Source organism: Glycine max, chromosome 15 (assembly GCF_000004515.6).
Source record: "Glycine max cultivar Williams 82 chromosome 15, Glycine_max_v4.0, whole genome shotgun sequence".
Classification (NCBI taxonomy): Eukaryota; Viridiplantae; Streptophyta; class Magnoliopsida; order Fabales; family Fabaceae; genus Glycine; species Glycine max.
The window spans coordinates 8,011,497-8,031,551 of record NC_038251.2 but is presented as its reverse complement, the minus strand read 5'-3'; the positions used below and the strand labels follow the sequence as shown (position 1 = coordinate 8,031,551).

Here is a 20,055-nt window from a genome sequence, read left to right as displayed (position 1 = left end):
TTTGGACTAAATTTATTTAGTCTTTCAGATTCAAAATGATTTTTAAGTATTTTAATTTTAAAATAACTCACTTTTGAATCTTATCAGGAACTAAAATATCATAAAACAAACGGCAAACTATTTTCAAATTAAAATACTAAGAAATTACTTTTAAATTTAAGAAGAAGAAAAAATTGGTCAAAATTCGAGAAATTAGAAAGGTATTTAAGCCTGAAAAGTGAAAACAACCAGAATTCTTCAGCTAAATGTGTAGATGACATGTGAAAATCTAAATAGCAGAGAAGGATCGAATTTTGAGTCTAATGGTCGCGTCTCATGTTGTTAGTCTTCATTTCTGCGAGTCTCAGACTCAAACTCAAAATCTTGCCTCGATCCTTACCCTTTTCTCTTTCAGTTGAGCTTCCATCACCAAACCCAATTCTAAGATCAAAATGGGTTTCCTTTTCCAGTTCCACCAATGCCTCTCCACACGTGCAAGACCCACAACACTTCATTGGCATTTTCTGCAATGCGAGGCTTCACCAGAACCACTACGAGTGCGAGCTTGCATTGGTTTCCGCGCTCAAATATTGTTCTTCCTCCTCTCAGGGTCGCCAACTTCATTCTCTGGTATTGAAACTCGGACTCCATTCCAACACCTTCATTCAAAACAGCTTGATCAACATGTACGCAAAACGCGGTTCAATTAAAGATGCCCAATTGCTGTTTGATGCTTGTCCCACGTTGAACCCTATTTCCTGTAACATTATGGTTTGTGGGTATGCCAAAGCTGGTCAATTGGACAATGCCCGCAAACTGTTTGACATAATGCCTGACAAAGGTTGTGTCTCCTACACCACCATGATAATGGGTCTCGTCCAAAATGAATGCTTTCGAGAAGCTCTAGAGGTTTTCAAGGACATGAGGTCTGATGGGGTGGTCCCTAATGACTTGACTCTGGTAAATGTGATATATGCTTGCTCACATTTTGGTGAAATTTTGAACTGTCGAATGATTCATGCGATTGCTATTAAGTTGTTTGTTGAGGGGTTGGTTCTTGTTTCGACAAATTTGATGCGTGCGTACTGTCTTTGTTCGGGTGTAGGGGAAGCAAGAAGGTTGTTTGACAGGATGCCTGAAGTGAATTTGGTCTCTTGGAATGTAATGTTAAACGGATATGCAAAGGCTGGCCTTGTTGACATGGCCAGGGAGTTGTTTGAGAGAGTTCCTGATAAGGATGTGATTTCTTGGGGAACAATGATTGATGGTTATATCCTAATGAATCGTTTACATGAAGCTTTGGTGATGTATCGTGCAATGCTACGAAGTGGGCTTGCACTTAATGAAATCCTAGTTGTGAATTTGGTTTCAGCATGTGGTCGTCTGAATGCAATTGGTGATGGTTGGCAATTGCATGGAATGGTTGTTAAGAAAGGCTTTGACTGTTACAATTTTATACAGACTACTATCATCCATTTTTATGCAGCTTGTGGGATGATGGACCTTGCTTGTTTGCAATTTGAAGTGGGCGCAAAGGATCACCTAGAGTCGTGGAATGCTCTTGTTTCTGGATTCATAAAAAATAGAATGGTGGACCAGGCAAGGAAAATCTTTGATGACATGCCTGAAAGAGATGTGTTTTCATGGAGTACCATGATTTCTGGCTACGCACAAACTGACCAGTCCAGAATCGCTCTTGAACTCTTCCATAAAATGGTAGCCAGTGGGATCAAACCAAATGAAGTTACGATGGTGAGTGTATTCTCTGCAATTGCCACATTAGGCACATTGAAGGAGGGAAGATGGGCTCATGAATACATATGTAATGAATCCATCCCATTGAATGACAATTTACGTGCAGCTCTAATTGATATGTATGCAAAGTGTGGGAGCATCAACAGTGCCTTGCAATTTTTCAATCAGATTCGAGACAAAACCTTTTCTGTGTCCCCATGGAATGCAATTATATGTGGGTTAGCCTCGCATGGACATGCAAGTATGTGCCTAGATGTTTTCTCTGATATGCAGAGGTATAATATCAAACCAAATCCAATTACATTTATAGGAGTCCTTAGTGCTTGTTGTCATGCTGGGTTGGTGGAGCCTGGGCGAAGAATATTTAGAATCATGAAGAGTGCATATAATGTCGAACCAGATATCAAGCATTATGGCTGTATGGTTGATCTTTTGGGCAGAGCTGGGCTATTAGAAGAAGCTGAGGAAATGATAAGGAGCATGCCAATGAAGGCTGACATTGTGATATGGGGAACTTTATTAGCAGCATGTAGAACTCATGGAGATGTCAATATAGGAGAGAGGGCTGCAGAGAGTTTGGCAGGGTTGGCACCATCACACGGTGGAGGTAAAGTTCTCCTATCAAACATATACGCAGATGCAGGAAGGTGGGAGGATGTATCACTGGTTAGAAGAGCCATTCAGAATCAGAGAATGGAGAGAATGCCTGGGTGCAGTGGTGTTATAAGGTAGCTAAAGGAGTTTCAATTCGCTTAGATTGTTTTGCTAAATTTAGAGATGAAGATGCTGGTCTTTCATACAAAATGTTTTTGAGAATCATGTATTCCGATTTTGTAAATTATTCAGAAATACTCTTTACTAGTTGTGCTTTAAACATACTATTACTTATCATTTATATGAGCTTTACAGATTACAATAACTTGTTTGAAACTGCATAGCGTAAATAAGGAGGATCCTGATACTCCAAATATAAAATGGTCAAGGTTGTTGATACAAAATGAGGAGGATCCCGATCCAATTTCATCCACTAGATATGGGAAACTAATAGAAAAGTTATTAACGGGCAAGGATATCTTCAATTTCTATGCAATACACAGGTCCTGTTATGAATGATCTACATTTAAAAATCTGTTAAGATCATAGATAGAGTTTATGAATGCTGACCGTTTAGTAATTTTTTTTTTTGTTTCTTTTGATATGTTGAGGAGCTATGGAGTTTGACAAGATGTGAGTGAAACATAATTTGTTTAGTGTGTAAAATTACCATTAGACATTGGCTGACTTCCACGAGCTTACAAGCCCTTCATTAGATCATGAAGTAATTCTTTCCTGCTGTTTGCAGAAGTCTTCAGTGTATGTTTGTGTTGAAGATATTATTAATCAGAAGACTTGTATAATCTATGGTAAGCACGCGTGCTCAAATTTGAAGGGGTAGATCTGAATATGTTTACCATTGAAATTTCAAGTTAATGCCCTGCATATCTGGTACACGTGGCATAGTAGTTTATATTACAATTTACATAGTGTAGACGTGGCATTGTGCAATGATACTTAAATGTCAGTTACACCATTTTAGATAAGGTGAAAATTTCAGAGATGACTAAGGGTCTATGAAACAAAATGTTATACAGAAGTTGTCCAGGTTACAAGCTTTAGCTTGAAGATTTAGTAGTTTGTTTTGTGTCCAAATTTAACTTAATTAGGAAGAATGTGAATTTGGACGCGGTGTGCCTTATTCGTTATACCTGTTAGAATGTGTATATGAAACTGAAGATAATAATATGTCTGAAAACGTGATTTTGTTGGCATGTGCATGATAACATAAATTGTTGGATGTTTTGCTTCTTGGCAAGTCTGAGGTGAACGCTTAGTTACTAAGAGTTTGTTTGATTCGTTAAAATATAGGGATAAGACAGAACAAAAATGATTGTTTTGCATTTGATTGGTAAAATGGTTTAACAGGACAAAAGAGAAAACATGGGACAACTAATGAATCAACAATAGAAGCAACGTAGAGATGAGGGAACAATTACAAACAGAATGATAATTTATGCCGCGGTGGAAAGTAATTTTGAAGCCCTTACCTTGCACATTTTCACGCTAAAAGTTTCCGAGAATATAGAACTGAAAATTAGCATATTCTTGTCCCAAGATTTTCGCAAGGTTATTTTGATAAATTAAAAAGGATATGCTGGTAAATTTCATATTATTATATTTGTGTTGTACATAGTTCATCAAATAACATAAAATAAAAAGTTGTCCAATAACTTAGGTAGTTGGCTGGTCCTGTTTTTTTATCCTGTACCACAGTGCGTATCAAACGTTCAATATCTCTCTTGTTAGCCCATAACCACAAGCCATAAACCCTGAAAGAAAATACTAAGAGAACGAACGAAGCTAACCAAGAAGCTGTAATGCACGGGGATTCCCAAGAGGGTAGTGGAGAGGGAGATTAAGATAAGGGAGCTGAAGAAGCAAGTGGATGTTCGAAATAATTGCGTATGATTCAGATTCAATTTATGTAATCAAGTTTTAATTTTAATAATAAAGTGTTATTATTTTATTATTATTTTTTATACTGTTTTATTAAAATAGTTTGACTTGATAGTCTTTGATTAAAATTAAAGATTTTTTTTATCATAATAGAGATTATAAAAATGAGAATTAAGTCTCTTATAATTTTAATTCAAATTATTCTTAATCGTAAGATTATTGTGAATAGGACATCAATAACTCAAGTAGATCAATATATATATAATGATCTTTTATTGGATAAAGATTATTATATCTCATTTATTAAATTACATGTATGTATTATGTACATGTGAATGTCATCATTGAATGACTCAATTGAGGATTTCTAATAGTTAATATCACTTTGATATGTCAATAGGAAGTTCTCAAAAAGAAATATAACACTTTCCTTTAACATGAGATTATCATAATAATTAACAAGTTATTATATTTTAATTTCAGACACCTAATGCCTTGGAACATTAGTTGAATCAATATTGGATGTGATTAAATACTTATAAAATTAATGATTAATCAAGAAAGAATCCATCAATTCTAGTTAATGAGTTTGAGCTCTACGATAAAGTTTCCTAAGTAATTCATTGATTAAATATAATGTGTTCACTTATTAGAGTTTGACGGTAATACTATACTCTAGAGTTAATCTTAAGCTGTGAATAAAGAAAATACTTAATTATTCTTCTATTGGTTCTTGAAAGTAAAAAATGTTACTTCATGTCATCCGGATGTTAAGGAGTGTTACTAGATGCCTATGATTAATAAATTAATTATGAATAATTACTATCGGTTTAGCATTAAACTTACGAGATTACTCACAAACAAGTGTTATAATCTTTGCAAAAAAAAATATTTTATTTGATAATTAAATTAGAGAATTTAACTTAATCAAATAAATATTTTAGTGAAATATTATTATATTCTTTACTAGCACCAAGAATATTATTAATATAAACAAAGAATATTATTTTATAAATGTGAAAGTTGTCCATAAAATAAGAATAAAATTTTATTGTTATATATTAGGATCAATCATGTGATTACTTATCGTAATTAATCATGTAATTATTTAGGATATGAAATGGTTTTTATTTTCTAATATAAAAACAAAGAGATATGAAATTATTTTAAATAAAATATCTCTTTTTTGAAAAAGACTCAAATCCACATCTTTTAACATTATAAATAGAATCATCTACATAAGAGCATAGTCTACCAGACACAATCTATAAAAGTTAAGTTTGGTTTTTTCTACCATAAAAGTAGGAAGAAAGTTTTGCTCTTTAGAGTTCTATTTAGAAGAGTTGAGAGTAGATATTGGTCTTGATGTGGATACATGTAGAATTTTTACACTATTGAAGAAAACTTTTGTTGCTTCAAGAATGCGCATCTAGATACACAAATCTATTTTTCAAAATATACAACAAATGAAGAAAAATAGATCTTAATTTTTCACTATAAGTGTTGAGAACACTTCTATGTAACTATCAGTGGTATTGTCCTTGAGGACCGTTGTGGTCGGCGAAGATGAGGTGGAAGTGGGGAGGGGAGGCAGTCAAGGACGAGGACGAAGGCGACGTAAGAGAGGAAGGCGAGAGGGATGGAGTGTTCAAAGTTATGGAGGTGATTGGAGGGGATGGTGAGGTCAGGGTCAAAGGTCTAGTGGTGGCCTAGGCCAATGAAGAGTTCCATGGAGATGGAGGCTATTAATTAAGGCTGCCATGATGAGGAAGAGTTTAAGGTACTTGTCTTTGGAGGTTGGGAACCATGGTGGAGCAGTGTAGAAGGTTGGATTTAGGGCGTGGAGCTTGATGTGGTTGAAGAGGTGCCATAGCCCTATTAGCCTGAAATCCAAACCTGGAGCTACATGTCCCACTAGAGTTCTCATAATTGAGAGGAATTATGTGTGTGAATGAGTTAATTTGTGTTTGGTGATGTTGGCTTTGAGAGAGAGGGGGAAATTTATATTATGTGGGCTTTTGGGTCCAGAGGGTTTTGTGGGAAGAAATGAATATCAATGGATTTGAAGTACAAGATTGGTGACTAGGGGAATAAGGGAGTTTAATTTATTTCATGATGGAAAATGTTTAATAAAATGTTATCTATCCCAAGAGAAAAAAATATAATAAAATTTATAATGTGATAAAAAAGATATTGATAAAATATTTAAAATAAAAAAAAATAATTTGTGAATTATTAATCTACTCCATTATGACCATATGAATCATGAGATGACTGACGAATGGGGTGAGGTAGCGCTGACTTTCTAGATGAATAAACAACAAAACGGCAGGAGGAGTAGGAAGACTAGCTACTACCCCGCTTGGCAGCCCTTGTGTTATGCTTATCCATTTAATTATTCATTATAAAAGCTATTTGTTTATATATAAGTAAAAGTAGTAAATTGCAATGTTGTATTTGTTAAATATTATACTATAGCCAAGGAAGGAATAATATATATATATATATATATATATATATATATATATATATATATATATATATATAAACAATATAAAATTAATTTTATATTATCTTCTAATTATAAAACATTGTTTAAATTATTTTAAAATAATTATTTTAAAAGTTAATAAGTTTATTATATATGATAGTTTGTGATTGAATGACTCTATAAATAATTTATAATTTTTTCTCTCTATATAAATTAGTGAAAAGAATTATAGTTTTAATTATTCCATAAAAAAATATTTAGTTCATAAAATATGTTTAAAAAACAAAATTCAAACTCATACAGTTATAGTACACTAATTAATAAATATATACAATATTTCATTTTTATATTTAATATTTATTTTAAATAAGATTTTATTATTTAATTTAAAGTTAAATATATATTAAAATCATTCTCATTTATAAATCAGATTTGAAAGTTACAAAGTTCAAATGCATATTAATGTTATTTTATTTTATTTTTAAATCGTGTCATATGTTAACACTTTAATCTTAACATTTATTACTCATCACCAGAAAAAGGTTTGAAATTTTGCAAAGAACAAAAAAACAAAGAATGAGATGCAATAAGCAAACTCCATAAACCACAATGACAGAGATTTACATAAAAACACGAACACCTATTCAAACCGTCATAAATTTTAGCTAATGCTGAATACTCCACCTTGACGGGCCTAGATTTCAGAACCACCACTAATTTTAGTCTCTCATCTAAATTTTTTGTTTTAGTTTGATCTTCTAAGTTTAATTTTTTTAATATCTCATCTAAATTTTTTGTTTTAGTTTGATCTTCTAAGTTTATTTTTTTTAATATCTTAAAGTATCTCTTTTACATTAAAATTATCATTCTGTCAATTTCTTTTTATTAAACACCTAAATGACAACATTTCTCGCAATCATGTGTTAGTAAGTTAATTAAGTTAGTATGATAAATTAATTAAAACACTTGATTTAATAGAAACACTTTAAAATATTAAAGTGATTTTTTTAATTTTAAAAAATCAAATAAAAAGATCAAAATTATATTTTATCCTTAGTATTAAGAATGTTATTAAATTTTGTATATGTATCTATTTTAATGAAGCGATCTAAAATTTAAATTTTGATTAATTTTTAAATATTAAATAAATTTGATTAATTTCTGATTTCTAACCTTTGTCATCCACCTTTTGATGAAAATAATTTCGGATCAATACTATCATAAAAAAAAATCTACCAAACTTTATAAAAAGTATACTTTGTTGACAGGGAGAACATTTTGTTTTCCATTTTAATCTACATGGTATACTATTCATTTTAATTTCCAAAATCTCGAAAATCAACTTAATCGGATGATTTTAATGATTTTAATTATCAGTAGTAGCATACTATTTGGTAACTGAGCAAGACGATTTGAATTCCCAAAGCATCAAAATCGGAGCCCTAAATTGAGAGTGCTACAGCTCCGACCCGGATCGAAACAAAACACCTGAACGACGCACACGATGTAATAGCGAAACGAAAAAACCGAGCAAGATCCAGGAACGAGGAAGCCAGAATCGAAACCTGCATCATCATTACCATGGTGATGATGACGAGGAAGCGCCGGCGCATGACGGCGGTGACGGCGGCCTGCCGGAGGGTCTGATGATCGAGATCCTTGTTTGGATTAGGGTCAGCAATCCGCTGCAATTGAGGTGCGTGTGCAAGCGGTGGAAATCCCTAGTGGTGGATCCCCAATTCGTGAAGAAGCATTTGCACACATCGCTCTCGGACATCACGGATCTCGCGTCCAATGCCATGGAGGACATGAACGCGTTTCAATTGTAGCTCAATTATGCCCCTGCCTTGACATGAACGAGTTGGCTCAGTTGGATAACATTTTGGTGGTGGTTCGATCGCTGAAAGGGAGCTTGGAAATGATTAAGGTTGACGTGCAAGCGATCAAGGAGAGAGAGTGAAGTGTCTCCAGATTTAGCTCAAGACAACAACAGCTTCTTCCTCCTTCTCCTCCTCTTCACACTCCATGTGATTGATTCTCCTTTTTTTTTTCAACTGTTTATTTATAAATAATTTCACATGGCTGCTTCCTTTTTTTTTTAAAAAAAAAAAAGATGATTTGAAATCACAATGATGTAAGTTGGAGAGGAGTAAATTATTTGGGGGCTTTGATATTATTGTTGGTGTTCAGAGATGAGAGATGGGTCATGTGGAAGTAACCTGATCACATTGTCTTCTTCTTGCTGGAACAACAAAGCTATTCTTTCTGCCCACATGTGAATGAATTGTAAATTATTTTGTTTCTGCTCACATTTCTGAAGCGATTATGGGGTCTATCTTACAAATGTATTTTTCTATAATGTTTACACATTATTTAATGATTTGAATGGTTGATGTGATCGATATCATGTGTAAGAATTTCTCATTGTTGCTTCCTGCATGGCAGAATTTAACTCTTCCATGCTCCATGTGAAATATCAAAAATTTTCCTTAGCTTTTTTTTTTTTTTTTTTTTATCCGGTAAGAGCTTAGACAACAGCATGTATTCATCTTCGTGTACGTATTCAAGTTCTACACTGTATTTTTATTTTGCCCTTCGGAAGGGTACATCTGCTCATACTTTTGTCTGTGTCTATCAAAACAAAGGGAGATGCTTCAAAAAGAAAAAGCACACAACGCACCAAAAGTTCACGCTCCTTGCTAAAGTTGGGATGTCCTAACCACCAACTTATTTCATCTTTCATCATCCATCAAGTTTTTATTAGGGAGGCTTTTTTATGATTTAACCATAAATTGCATTACATGCAAAGATTTGTAAAATATTTAACAATGTACTAGCTTAATGTAAAATGATGAATTTTCAAAGTAAGGAAATACTCCTTCCGATCCTTAATATAAGACCCCATCTAAAAAAGCTTGATGTTATTTTTGCAAGACATTTTTATAATTTTTATGGAATATTTTTATTATTATTTTCCCACCTGATACACAATTTTATTCCTATTTGTGTTTCACTAGCTTCTCTATAACTAGAAAAAATATGGAAAGAGAAAAGAAAGAAATATAAAATAAAATAAGTAATGTAATGGTGATAAAAAAAATTGTAAAAAATGTTATAAAATGAAATAGCTCGTACTAACTTACCATTAAACAGAGGACATGCATCGATTAGGGCTGCTGGATATACTAACATTAGATGAACGTTATACATACAAAATTTCCCATTCTAATGCTTGGTACTTTCCAAACTAAACTGTTAATTCAACATGCTGCACAACTTTATAAACATGAAAGTTAACTAATGTACAAGTCATCCTAAAAGGAAAAGGTGCCCTCAGAATAGCGAAAATGTTTATATTTCAGTGTCAATAATGAGCTCAGCTGCAGCACCCATTGTACCTACCCCACCAACACCCAACAAAGCAAGAGCAAGCTCCTCCTCGTTCAACTGTCTCAACCCATTGCTCAGTCTCTTCAACACGTGCACATCTACTTCCAGCACCCAGTTAGGTGTGCAACCTACCATCAAGCTCACAAAACCTGACACATAGGCACGCCAAGTAGCTGAATCACAGCCTAGTGATATCTTACCATCAAGTGCACTTGCCAGAAACTCCATGTGGGTACCTAAAACCTTTGGACGTCGCTTTGAAGCTGCTGATGATGAATCAACTCCCCAAGCAAAAGCACCACAAAGAACCGCAAAGTAAGCAAGTGCATATCCACCAAGCATTGCAACCATTCCACCAGACTTTTCTTCCTGGTCTAATCTGTGAACAGATATAAACCAGGATGGCAAAGTTTCTTTTATTAATAATTGAACCAACATCAAGCCTCCTGATATCCATACTAAAGAGGCCCCGAGGGCAGCGGCAAGCTTCACCCGAGTCATTGATGCAGCAAGTGAAGCCTGTCCATATTTTATGCCGTCTTTGGTTGCTTTCAACTTTTCCAATCGCTCCCTTGGCAGGCCACTGCATACTATTTCCCTCACAGAGTGCATCAAGATGGAAACAATTTCTTCTGTCAAGAAAACAATATCTCTGATTGACCGATACGCACGTAAATAGAGAATTCCTGGAGCAACAGGGCAAAGCCCTCCACATAAATGATACTTAAATCCTTGTCCAAGAAGGGCTCCAACACCACCACTGCTTGAGATAGGAGAGCTATTCATGCCAAGGGTAGCCGTGAAGCAGCTTTTTATAAGTTGAACTACTGCATCACTGTTGTGGAGGAAGACAGTTCTAGATGCTGAGAAGATAAGGAAGTCACTCCAACGTTTTGCCTTTAGGGTCCACAAGGAAGCTACAATTGGCATGCAAGGCCATGGACAACCTGCAGCAAGGCTCTCCAATGTTTGGCCAGCCAAATTAAGAAAACGCTCTGATGTCTTATCAACTTTGTAGGTTATGGTAAGGCTTGTGAAGGCAGCCAAGGGTAATGGAAGTATCGCGGGACAGCTGTCTCCTGTTAAAATGACCATTGGTCACAATACTAAATAACAACTTAATAATAATGTTGAAAGAGAAAGGAGGATGGAGGAAGACATTTCCTAAACTGAATTTGTTTGAATACTCGTTCAAGTCGTGTAAAAGATAAATTTAATAGAAAAAATTGCAATGAATCACGAGTTGTAAATGTAATTTTTCTCTCCTGAAAATGCATTATAAGTCAGGAATTTAGAAAAGTATATAGAATTTAGGGTCATAAAAACGAGAAAACCTGAAGCAAGGCTTGGCACATCTACACCAGTTGCAGCCAAAATTTTCCTGATCTGTCCCTCAACGTTCAGTAGATTTGCACCGGGGCTAGGCCAATCTGTTCCATTCATAAATACAGGTTTCCAAACTCCCCTAGTTACTTCAGCAGAGAAGTAACTTATTATGGTTGCCAGAGATGCAGGAAGAAAATCAGCTAAATCTTTAAGCCCTGGTATTAAGAAAAGCATTTTGGTATCATGATATTGTTGTGTGCATCAAGGAACGTCTATATGAACATGAATTTGGTTGCTCTTGCTCTATATTTAGAGGTAAAATACATCAGCAAGAATTTTGAAACTAACTGAATTCTCTTCGGTAATTTAGAAATCAAGAATTCTACAAGCTATTTGGTGTGTTCCATTGGATTTTATCTGATCAAAACACACATACCTGTTGCCAACTCACGTGGAGACAGTCTTCCATGAGCACAGGCTGTAAGAGCAGCATCAACTACAAAGGGAATAGCTTCAAGAATATCCCAAGCAGGCAACTTTGGCCCTATAGAGGTATCTTCATTTGCAGGTCCAGAAGAGCTACTGCTTCCAGATGTAATAGTTGTCTGGCTTCCTCTATTAATCTTTGTGAACATCATGTTAAGAAGCCCCTCAACAATCTGATGAAATGGGGTTCCATGGACAAGACCGGAGAGTGTTGAAGCTATACATGCTTGATGCTGCCGATACCACACTTTTAATTTTGGAAAGGAGTCAACAAATACAGAATTTGGCGATGATAAACTTGCTATTTCTGAGAGTCTCCTCCTGTTGCGATCTTTGTGGATGTTACCAGCTGACATTAAGTGGGAATTACGTACTAATAGTAAGTATTCGGGAGTTAATTGAGAACCAACAGTGGGTACATCTCCAATTCCATATTCAAGAGGAGGTCGGTTAAATCTCCATAGCTTTAAAAGAAGAATAAATGCATTTGAAAACACAGCATGGGCAGATATTTCTTCCCCTGATGTTAGTGTCCATGAGATATTTGGTACACATGACCCAAAAACTTCACAGATTGGCATCAATGAACATGCAAGCTGTGGAACCTGGTTGGAGAATTGGGAAATGCATTAATTCAAATTATAATAATAATAATCCAAGCTCATGTACATATACAAGGGTCCTATACAAGGTAAACATCTATATAAGGCATAAACAATCAATTTGTCTACTGAATGTTTCTTAAATAGCTGCCTTTTAACCAAGTTTATAGCAGGAAAATGGGAGCTAAGTGTGCTGGGATGTTTAGTAATAGGCCAGATGCAGTTGGAGCCTGGAGGAGAAGATTAGGGAGTAACCCATTACAAAGCTCTGGCATGAGACTAAAGTAAAGGGACTAAATATTTGGGTGTGAATGAGGAAAAGACTTGGGGATGAATGGAGAGAGGGAAGGGAGAAAAAACAACTAAATAATGTACCCCAGTGCCAGAGGCTCCTCGCTTCACAAAGGTATAGGGGAGGGTCATTGTATGCAGCCTTCCTTCCCCTTGCCTATGCAAAGAGGCTATTTCCAGATTTGAACCCATGACCCATCGATTACCAAGGAGCAATTGTACCGTTGTGACAAGGCTCAGAGATGGGAATTAAAAAAAGGAGCCAATTGAAGGAAGACAGAAAAAATTCAAGTAATTAGTGGAAAGGTTGAGCGTGGTACTAGGCTACTAGGGTTTGTGTATGACAGTCCTCTAGGCCATCTTATCTTCTGCAGAAGTTCTTAACTTTATTTTTTTGGTCGTATTTCTGTTTGCAAAGGATTTCTTCTGTTGCAGTAGCTGGTCTTCATCTTTCATTTATATAAATTCTAAGTCCTATCAATAACACTTTAAATTAGGGATTGAGTTAAACTTACCAAGCCATGGAGCGAAAATATTTGAACACAATCAACAGATGCAATTCCAACAAAGAGTACATTCAGTATTGGAGCATAATTAATCAAATAGTTGTTTCCTTCAGTGTTTTCTGCAGGAACTGGTGGAGATAACAACCTCAGAATGAAATGTACAGTGTGTTCCTGCATTAAATAGAGATCCAAATTCTATTAGGATAAGAAGGTGGTTAGAAAGAAGGATGTGCTCTACAGTTTACACAACTGAGCAAATGACTAGCTTTTATATGCTCTACTGTCTAACTCTTCACTACCTGTATATTCCATCCACGAATTAGGGATGCCCCGCAAAGAATGGCAGCAGCAGATATCTTTTCATCTTCTGATCCCCCAATTGCAATTTCAAAAATTTTCTCCAGTTCTGCTAAGCTTCCATCAAATCCAGGAGCGTAAATTCAGTTGCTTTACCTTTTGGTAAATTTACAAAAAAGAGCATCTGACATACCTGGCTTCAGGAAAGAAAAAGAAAAACTGAAGACCAGGCAAACAAATTTTATGAATTTAAATTCTACCCACTTATAGCCACCCTTGTTATGTTCTAAATTCAGTTTATGATGAATTATTGTTGCATTTAGTAAATGATCTCATGTTTCAGCATGTTAATTTGTCCATACAGTGATGGATGCATTAAAGATGAGATTGGAACAAAACCTTCATCACTCGTATGGTATGATAGATATCCCCAAAAGAAATTTGTAGAGGTTGGCCACATGAAAAAGCTTACAATTTTCAACTGCCGGCATTTCTTTTATGGCCTGTTTAGGACTGAGTTTAAAATATAAAACTTCCAAAAAATAGTTTGGTAAAGGTCATAGCATTGTGGCTATGTACCTACAAAGAGGGAGCACAATAAATACTATACTGGAACACCTTTGCCAAAAATTAGAACATTGCAGGTTCTCTAATGTACACGAACCAAATTGACTGAATAAGCCAAAATTAGATCATACCTTGTAGCAGGACTTGAAACCAAAGCATTAACCATCACTGAAGTAAGTGGGGCTCCCTTCATAAATGATGACCAGCCAGGTACTTGAGCTGGCATACACTGAGGTATTTGATTGATACATCCATTTACATAACCTGGCCATAAGTATGCAGATGTGTCCAGTAGATTGCGGGCAATACAAGCCTCAACTATCAGATGACGCATGTTTCCAGCTGAAAAAGAAATAGTTTAATTGATTTAATTTTATATTTTTATACACATACACACACACATATATATGGAAAATTACAAACAAGAAATTCTTGGTAAAATTATTACAATTTAGGAAAATGTAACCACTCAAATGGTTGAATTAGGTCAATATGTGGTTACACATTAACTGCTCTTTGAATTTTGTTATCTGTAGGGCGGCTAGAAGTTCTTAAGTGAAAAATACTTTTACCAAGAATTTTTATTTTAATCTTTGCAAAAATCTTTAGTTTCTGAATGAAGCATCAGGTGAAGAATATATGTTCTTTCCAAAATTAACTACCAAATATCAAATACAGAATCAATAATTACAGGAAAGTGAATTGCTAGACCAAAAATTTGATGGAATACAGGAATGGAACAACTCTCAGAGAGAGAGGGTCATATTTTACATAATTCAACTATGTAATGGTTTTGCTTATTACAATCTTTAGCCAAATAAGATCATCTCTACTTTTATACAGTCAATTGTTTTGCTATCAGCAAAGAAAAATTCATAATTAGTCCAACAGATATAGTAGAAATCAGACTCATTGATATGTATCCTCACTAGTGTCTTAAAAGGCTCATAATAATTTGCAAGTGATGAAATAGGATATTCTGTGTTCAAGGAGGCGTCTTCACCATTTTTTTAACAGGTATTCTGAGTATATTGTATAAGTTCACTCGACAACGTTTACTTTTGAAGAGTTTTCCCAGATTCAAATTACATAATCTATTTGACTTTACAAGAGGGTGACCAAGGTAATCAGACCACATAGCATTATAGACAATTAGCTCCTTTAAAATTACTTTGAAAGCAGGTCACTATAAACCTTATGCAATTTTAACAGAATCAGAAAAACAAAATCAGACTCAACTACAAATAGCAGATTGAAAGCATTATGTTAAAGAAATGTGTGTCATTGCACAACTTCCTGCTTTTGATACTTTCCAGCTACTTTATAATCAGTATAATTTTTTAAGTGTAGATTTACTTAAATTAGATAACAGAGATTATTTTAGCAGCAATCAGAAACATTGATGTGTTGTTGCACTTCATCACAGCATGCGAAATATGAGGCATATACTTTTCCAAATTTGGAAGAAAATCACAGAGAATCAGAAAATAAAAACAACATCCTCAATAATGCACTGCTGAAATTTAGAAAAGTTGTTCTAACTTTTGAAGATCCATATACAATTTCTATTCGACTTTGAAAGCAATATAACTTACAGCAGTCAACTGGCATCTCTGTCATGTTGAGGCAGTCAAAATATGCACTCCCTATTGTGATGCCAGAAACAAATAGCATTGCTTTTGCAGCAGCTTGATTTGAAGCAGCAAGAACAGATTGAGGTGGAGTGAGCAAGCTTTGATAATCACCCAATACCTGGAGACTCGAGACTAAATCATTATGACATTTTCCAGCAACTTTTTTCTCTTTCCAGCAATCTGTAAGTCCACTGTCTTTTTCATCAACTGGTGTCCTTTCCTCCTCCTCCTCAATAAGATCACCAACAACAAGAGGTATGATACACAAGAGCATGCATAAGCGAGTATCAAGATGAGGCATTGGGCCATCAATGGGATCTCTTTCCTATAAACAAATCAACAATTAAATTGGAGGAGTAAACTGCTTATGCAAATTCCTTAATTACAAAGTGTATGGTAACGGAATACTAGAAGCAATCAATGGACAAGATAAATTTAAAACCACAACTTCAAGGGAAAACAGATTGAGTTGCAGAGAAAGAGTCATACCCTCTGAACAAGACGAAGAGTTGCTAACCAAAGGCCTAAAAAAGTGTCATGCCAAGAGGTGCCATTTATTGCTCGCAGGGTCTTTATCAAACCTACACAAAAAATTCCATGTGACAAGTACCTAAATTAAATTTGAAAAGACAAAATCAACTATTTCAGTCAGATTCTGATAACTATTCTCAATCTCACCACTAATTGTTTCAATAGAACTTGTTGCACTAACTTGATAGCCATCCATGGAATCCTCCAGCACCAGATCAAGAGGAATCCAGAGAGCAGAATGACTTGCACCATGACATAGTGAGGCAGAAGAAGAAAGATATTCAAAAGACATAACTGTTTGGAACTTTTTCTGTGAATTTGTTTTGCATTCCCGAGACAAGACCATACAAGAATCTGAAGTCAATTCCAAAAGTTCCTCAGGACTTAGAGTTCTTGATTTTCTCAATGCTAATGAATTTTCACCCAGCAGCTGCAGCCGCTGAGTAAAACTAAGCCAATGTGCCGGCCTGATAAAACAGAAGAAAGTTGCTGAGCAAATACAACAACAATAACCAAGCCTTATCCCATCAGATGTGATAGGCTGACATATTTTAAAAAAAACCTCATGAAATCACTTCCTTTATAATTGTAGAATATAGAATTTCATGAATACTTTGAATTCATTTTATTAACCCAAAAAAATGAAATGAAAAAATAGGAAATGATATATCAAACCAAATTTATGGGAAATTTTGGAATGAACAGATATATTCTGATTGGCAATGTTATTAGTAAAAGTTGACAGCAAATGCTGAGAACAAATAAAAGGATAGCAAATACTTACAAATTTTGGCGAGCCAAGTAAAGAAGCCTTGAAGAGATTTTATCCTGCAAAAACTGCCCAATCATCTCAACAGCCATAAGTGTATTTGCATTTTGCAATTTCTCATGATGTTCAGTCCTTTGTTCACTATAATTATCATGCCTATCCAGTTCCATGTCATGATATAGTGTAGCCCATCTAGACTTTTTGTCAGGAGTAAATTCCAGTAAACCTTCATCATCCAATGATGCATCAAGTAACTGCCAGACAATTGAAAAAATAAATTCAACCACCAGAATGCCAGGCTCACTTTGTGACATGCCAAATATGTTGGAAAGATGAAGAACAGCATCAATAGATTTCATGACCCTGTCCAAGTATAAGCATAAGAATTAACAAATGACCAAAGCGCACCACTAACACAATAAACTATTAAAATTAACAGTTCATATGTATCTCAACCATTCATTTATACTATAAAGAAATTAGGGAAGTAAAAATGCTGATAATTTTAATCAACATAAACAAAGGATCTAATGTGATAGTGATACAGTGTAGTAGCATATTCAATTACTGAACAGTTTTCAGTTATCAATTATAAATGTAGTAGAGAAAATCACATAAAATGTCAAAGAAAAGAACATGATAGAGGTGTTAAAATCACCCAGTATATGTAACTTGAAAGGTATAAACAAGATGAAGCAAAAATTTATTGAAACAGAAGTGTTACATCAATTAAAGCTTACTTTTGATAATCTGGCCTGTTTATCTGAGATTTAAGTTCAAAAGCATGTCTTTTGACGAGTTCCAAATATAGCCTATACGCTGCAGGTTGGACATGTCTACATGGAATAACCCTGCCAAAAAGAATAAAGATACATGATATATTGACACACCAAAACAGCAATACATCAGGGAACACAAGCATATGGATTTTGTTCCAAATTTTGCAGAAAAAACATGTCTTTATCAACACCAAACTGTAATAATTAATCAAAAAATAAAACTATAAAAAATAATGGTCTATTGTTCATGATGTAGTACAATTAGACAACCTAAAGCTCTGGATCAAAATGCTGAGTAGTGAACAGAAGTCATTAGCAAAAGGTGAAGGTTACAATAATGAGGTTGTTGCAATTGATGATTGAGCATATCTGAATGGGTAAGTCTAAGAATGTGTTTAACAGGGAGAAGGTTGAAGTGGCTTCTAAAAGTAAAAAAATTATGGAAAACCATTTAAGATGGTTTGGTCACGAAAGAAGAGGACCTACACAAAAAATTTAAGATAATGCTCCAGTAAAGAGAAAAAAAGGGAGACAAAAGCAAACATGATGGTAGACTATTAAGAAATATTTAGGGTACATGAAACTACATGAATATATGACACAGACATTAGTGTACTAAAATCCATATAGCCTAACCCCACATAGCAGGAGCCAGGTATGGTTGTATCTGTTAAGAGAAACTACACTGCAAAAATCATTAAATAAATAGATGCGAGTTGGTTATGACTCGGAAGTCATAGTATGGAAAAGTGAAAAACAAACAACAGTAGCTAGATTTTCCCTGTATGCAGAATTAACTTGAAGAAGAAAAATATCACTTTTAAGTAGCGTTTAACAAATCAAAAGTCCGTTCATATAGCAACAATTGTACCAGGGCGTTAATAGAAACCGGAGATTCATAATTACATCCATTTACAGAATCATAATTATTTCGTAACACCCCAAGTCCGATCAGATGTTGCAAGGACAAATGAGTGCTAAATATCCACCAAAACCTCACTCCTCATTCCGCAACACTTATGGACTTGCCAAGTAAAAATCTTAGGGAAAAAAAGGCACTGCTGAGCTCATAAAAACAGTAACAAAAATAGTTATGCCGATAGAATCAAACGTGAAAAGAGCTTGGCTTGGCATAGGAATAAATCAAAGAAAAGAAAAGGAAGAAGAAAGAGCTCCATGAACAGAGAACAGAGAACGTAGAAAGAAAAAAGGACCTGACGGAAAGGAGAGCGAGGAGGAGCATAGGAGGAACGATCTGAAGCGTCAATGCCTTTTCGAGAAACTTCCATAGAATAGGGACATTGTTGTCCCAGCAAATGTAAGAGACCAAGAACTCGGCGAGTTCGAGGGAGGGAAGAGACTCTCCCGCGGAGTTCAAATTGGAGTACATCTGAAAGGCCCAAAGCAGAGGATCACTACCCTTCTGCTGCGCCACCTTCGTCATCTTCGCCACACACTCCATCCCCACAATCTCAGCTCAGTCCCAACATCGAAAGAAATATTTTATTTGCGAGCTCAGATTCGCCACCCTCCCTCGAATGAGTATGTATGAATAATGCAACGGATTTTTTGTCATTTAAGTCAAACCACCCAGGGGTGCTTCGGTAATTTCGGCTTCGGGTATCTAGTTCCTCGGGGATCGTGACAAAAAAGTAAACGCCCACACACAAAACAACACAACACCCTCTCCTTCAGTTTTGCACACTGCCATGCTGCGTGGTCGTTTTGAGGCCTCCTCCTCTTTTGTTATTATCAAATAATAAAATTCGAGTCAAATTTACTCAATTAAATACACTTAAATATATTTTTATTTCTATTAAATATCTTATTTTTATTTATTTTTTAATAAATTTTTTATTCTATATTAAATTTCTAATAAAATAATAATTTTATTTTTGTCTTTGACATTTTTTAATTCCTGATAAATTCATAAATTTTATATTTACTTTTTCATAAATATTTTTATTTTTTAATAGTTAGGACTAAAATAAAATTCATTAATTTATTATATAAGCACATAATTTATTAATTGATCAAAGACTAAAAATAAAATTATTATTTTATTTAAAAAATAATGTAAAGTAAAAATTTATTAGGTTACAAATACAAAAATCAAATATTTATTAGGAATAAAAATATATTTAAGTTAATTAAGAAAA

The 20,055-nt window shown here is 34.6% G+C and overlaps 2 protein-coding genes and 2 long non-coding RNA genes across 4 annotated transcripts; 1 reads left to right on the top strand and 3 right to left on the bottom strand.

The window, feature by feature from the left end:
- The first annotated feature begins 227 nt into the window (after nt 1–227).
- LOC102661218 (pentatricopeptide repeat-containing protein At5g19020, mitochondrial) lies at nt 228–2,625 on the top strand. The gene has a single exon (XM_006597507.4). The coding sequence runs from the start codon at nt 316–318 to the stop codon at nt 2,464–2,466; it is 2,151 nt and encodes a 716-aa protein (XP_006597570.1). The 5' UTR covers nt 228–315; the 3' UTR covers nt 2,467–2,625.
- A 3,114-nt stretch (nt 2,626–5,739) lies between these two features.
- Nucleotides 5,740–6,202, bottom strand: LOC100527217 (uncharacterized). Its single transcript, NR_157271.1, is given in 1 exon segment — nt 5,740–6,202. It is a non-coding gene; the product is annotated as an uncharacterized lncRNA (long non-coding RNA).
- A 1,855-nt stretch (nt 6,203–8,057) lies between these two features.
- LOC100783396 (uncharacterized) lies at nt 8,058–9,094 on the bottom strand. Its single transcript, NR_157270.1, has one exon. It is a non-coding gene; the product is annotated as an uncharacterized lncRNA (long non-coding RNA).
- A 783-nt stretch (nt 9,095–9,877) lies between these two features.
- On the bottom strand, nt 9,878–19,454 carry LOC100782680 (mediator of RNA polymerase II transcription subunit 33A). The gene is made up of 12 exons (XM_003547187.5): nt 19,111–19,454; nt 17,858–17,968; nt 17,133–17,480; nt 16,496–16,815; nt 16,307–16,398; nt 15,779–16,142; nt 14,315–14,525; nt 13,619–13,733; nt 13,329–13,490; nt 11,871–12,525; nt 11,443–11,649; nt 9,878–11,187 (listed from the first exon to the last, which is right to left on the bottom strand). Exons 1-12 carry the CDS (start codon nt 19,356–19,358, stop codon nt 10,070–10,072), a joined length of 3,951 nt encoding a protein of 1,316 aa, XP_003547235.2. The 5' UTR covers nt 19,359–19,454; the 3' UTR covers nt 9,878–10,069.
- Between the last annotated feature and the right edge of the window lie 601 nt (nt 19,455–20,055).

Coding starts and splice junctions, on each gene's coding strand:
- LOC102661218 (XM_006597507.4), top strand. CDS start 316: ATGTTGTTAGTCTTCATTTCTGCGAGTCTCAGACTCAAACTCAAAATC.
- LOC100782680 (XM_003547187.5), bottom strand. CDS start 19,358: ATGGAGTGTGTGGCGAAGATGACGAAGGTGGCGCAGCAGAAGGGTAGT. Junction 17,481..17,857: donor AACAGGCCAGATTATCAAAA/GTAAGCTTTAAT, acceptor ATACTTGGACAG/GGTCATGAAATCTATTGATG. Junction 16,399..16,495: donor TTCTATTGAAACAATTAGTG/GTGAGATTGAGA, acceptor TTTTTTGTGTAG/GTTTGATAAAGACCCTGCGA.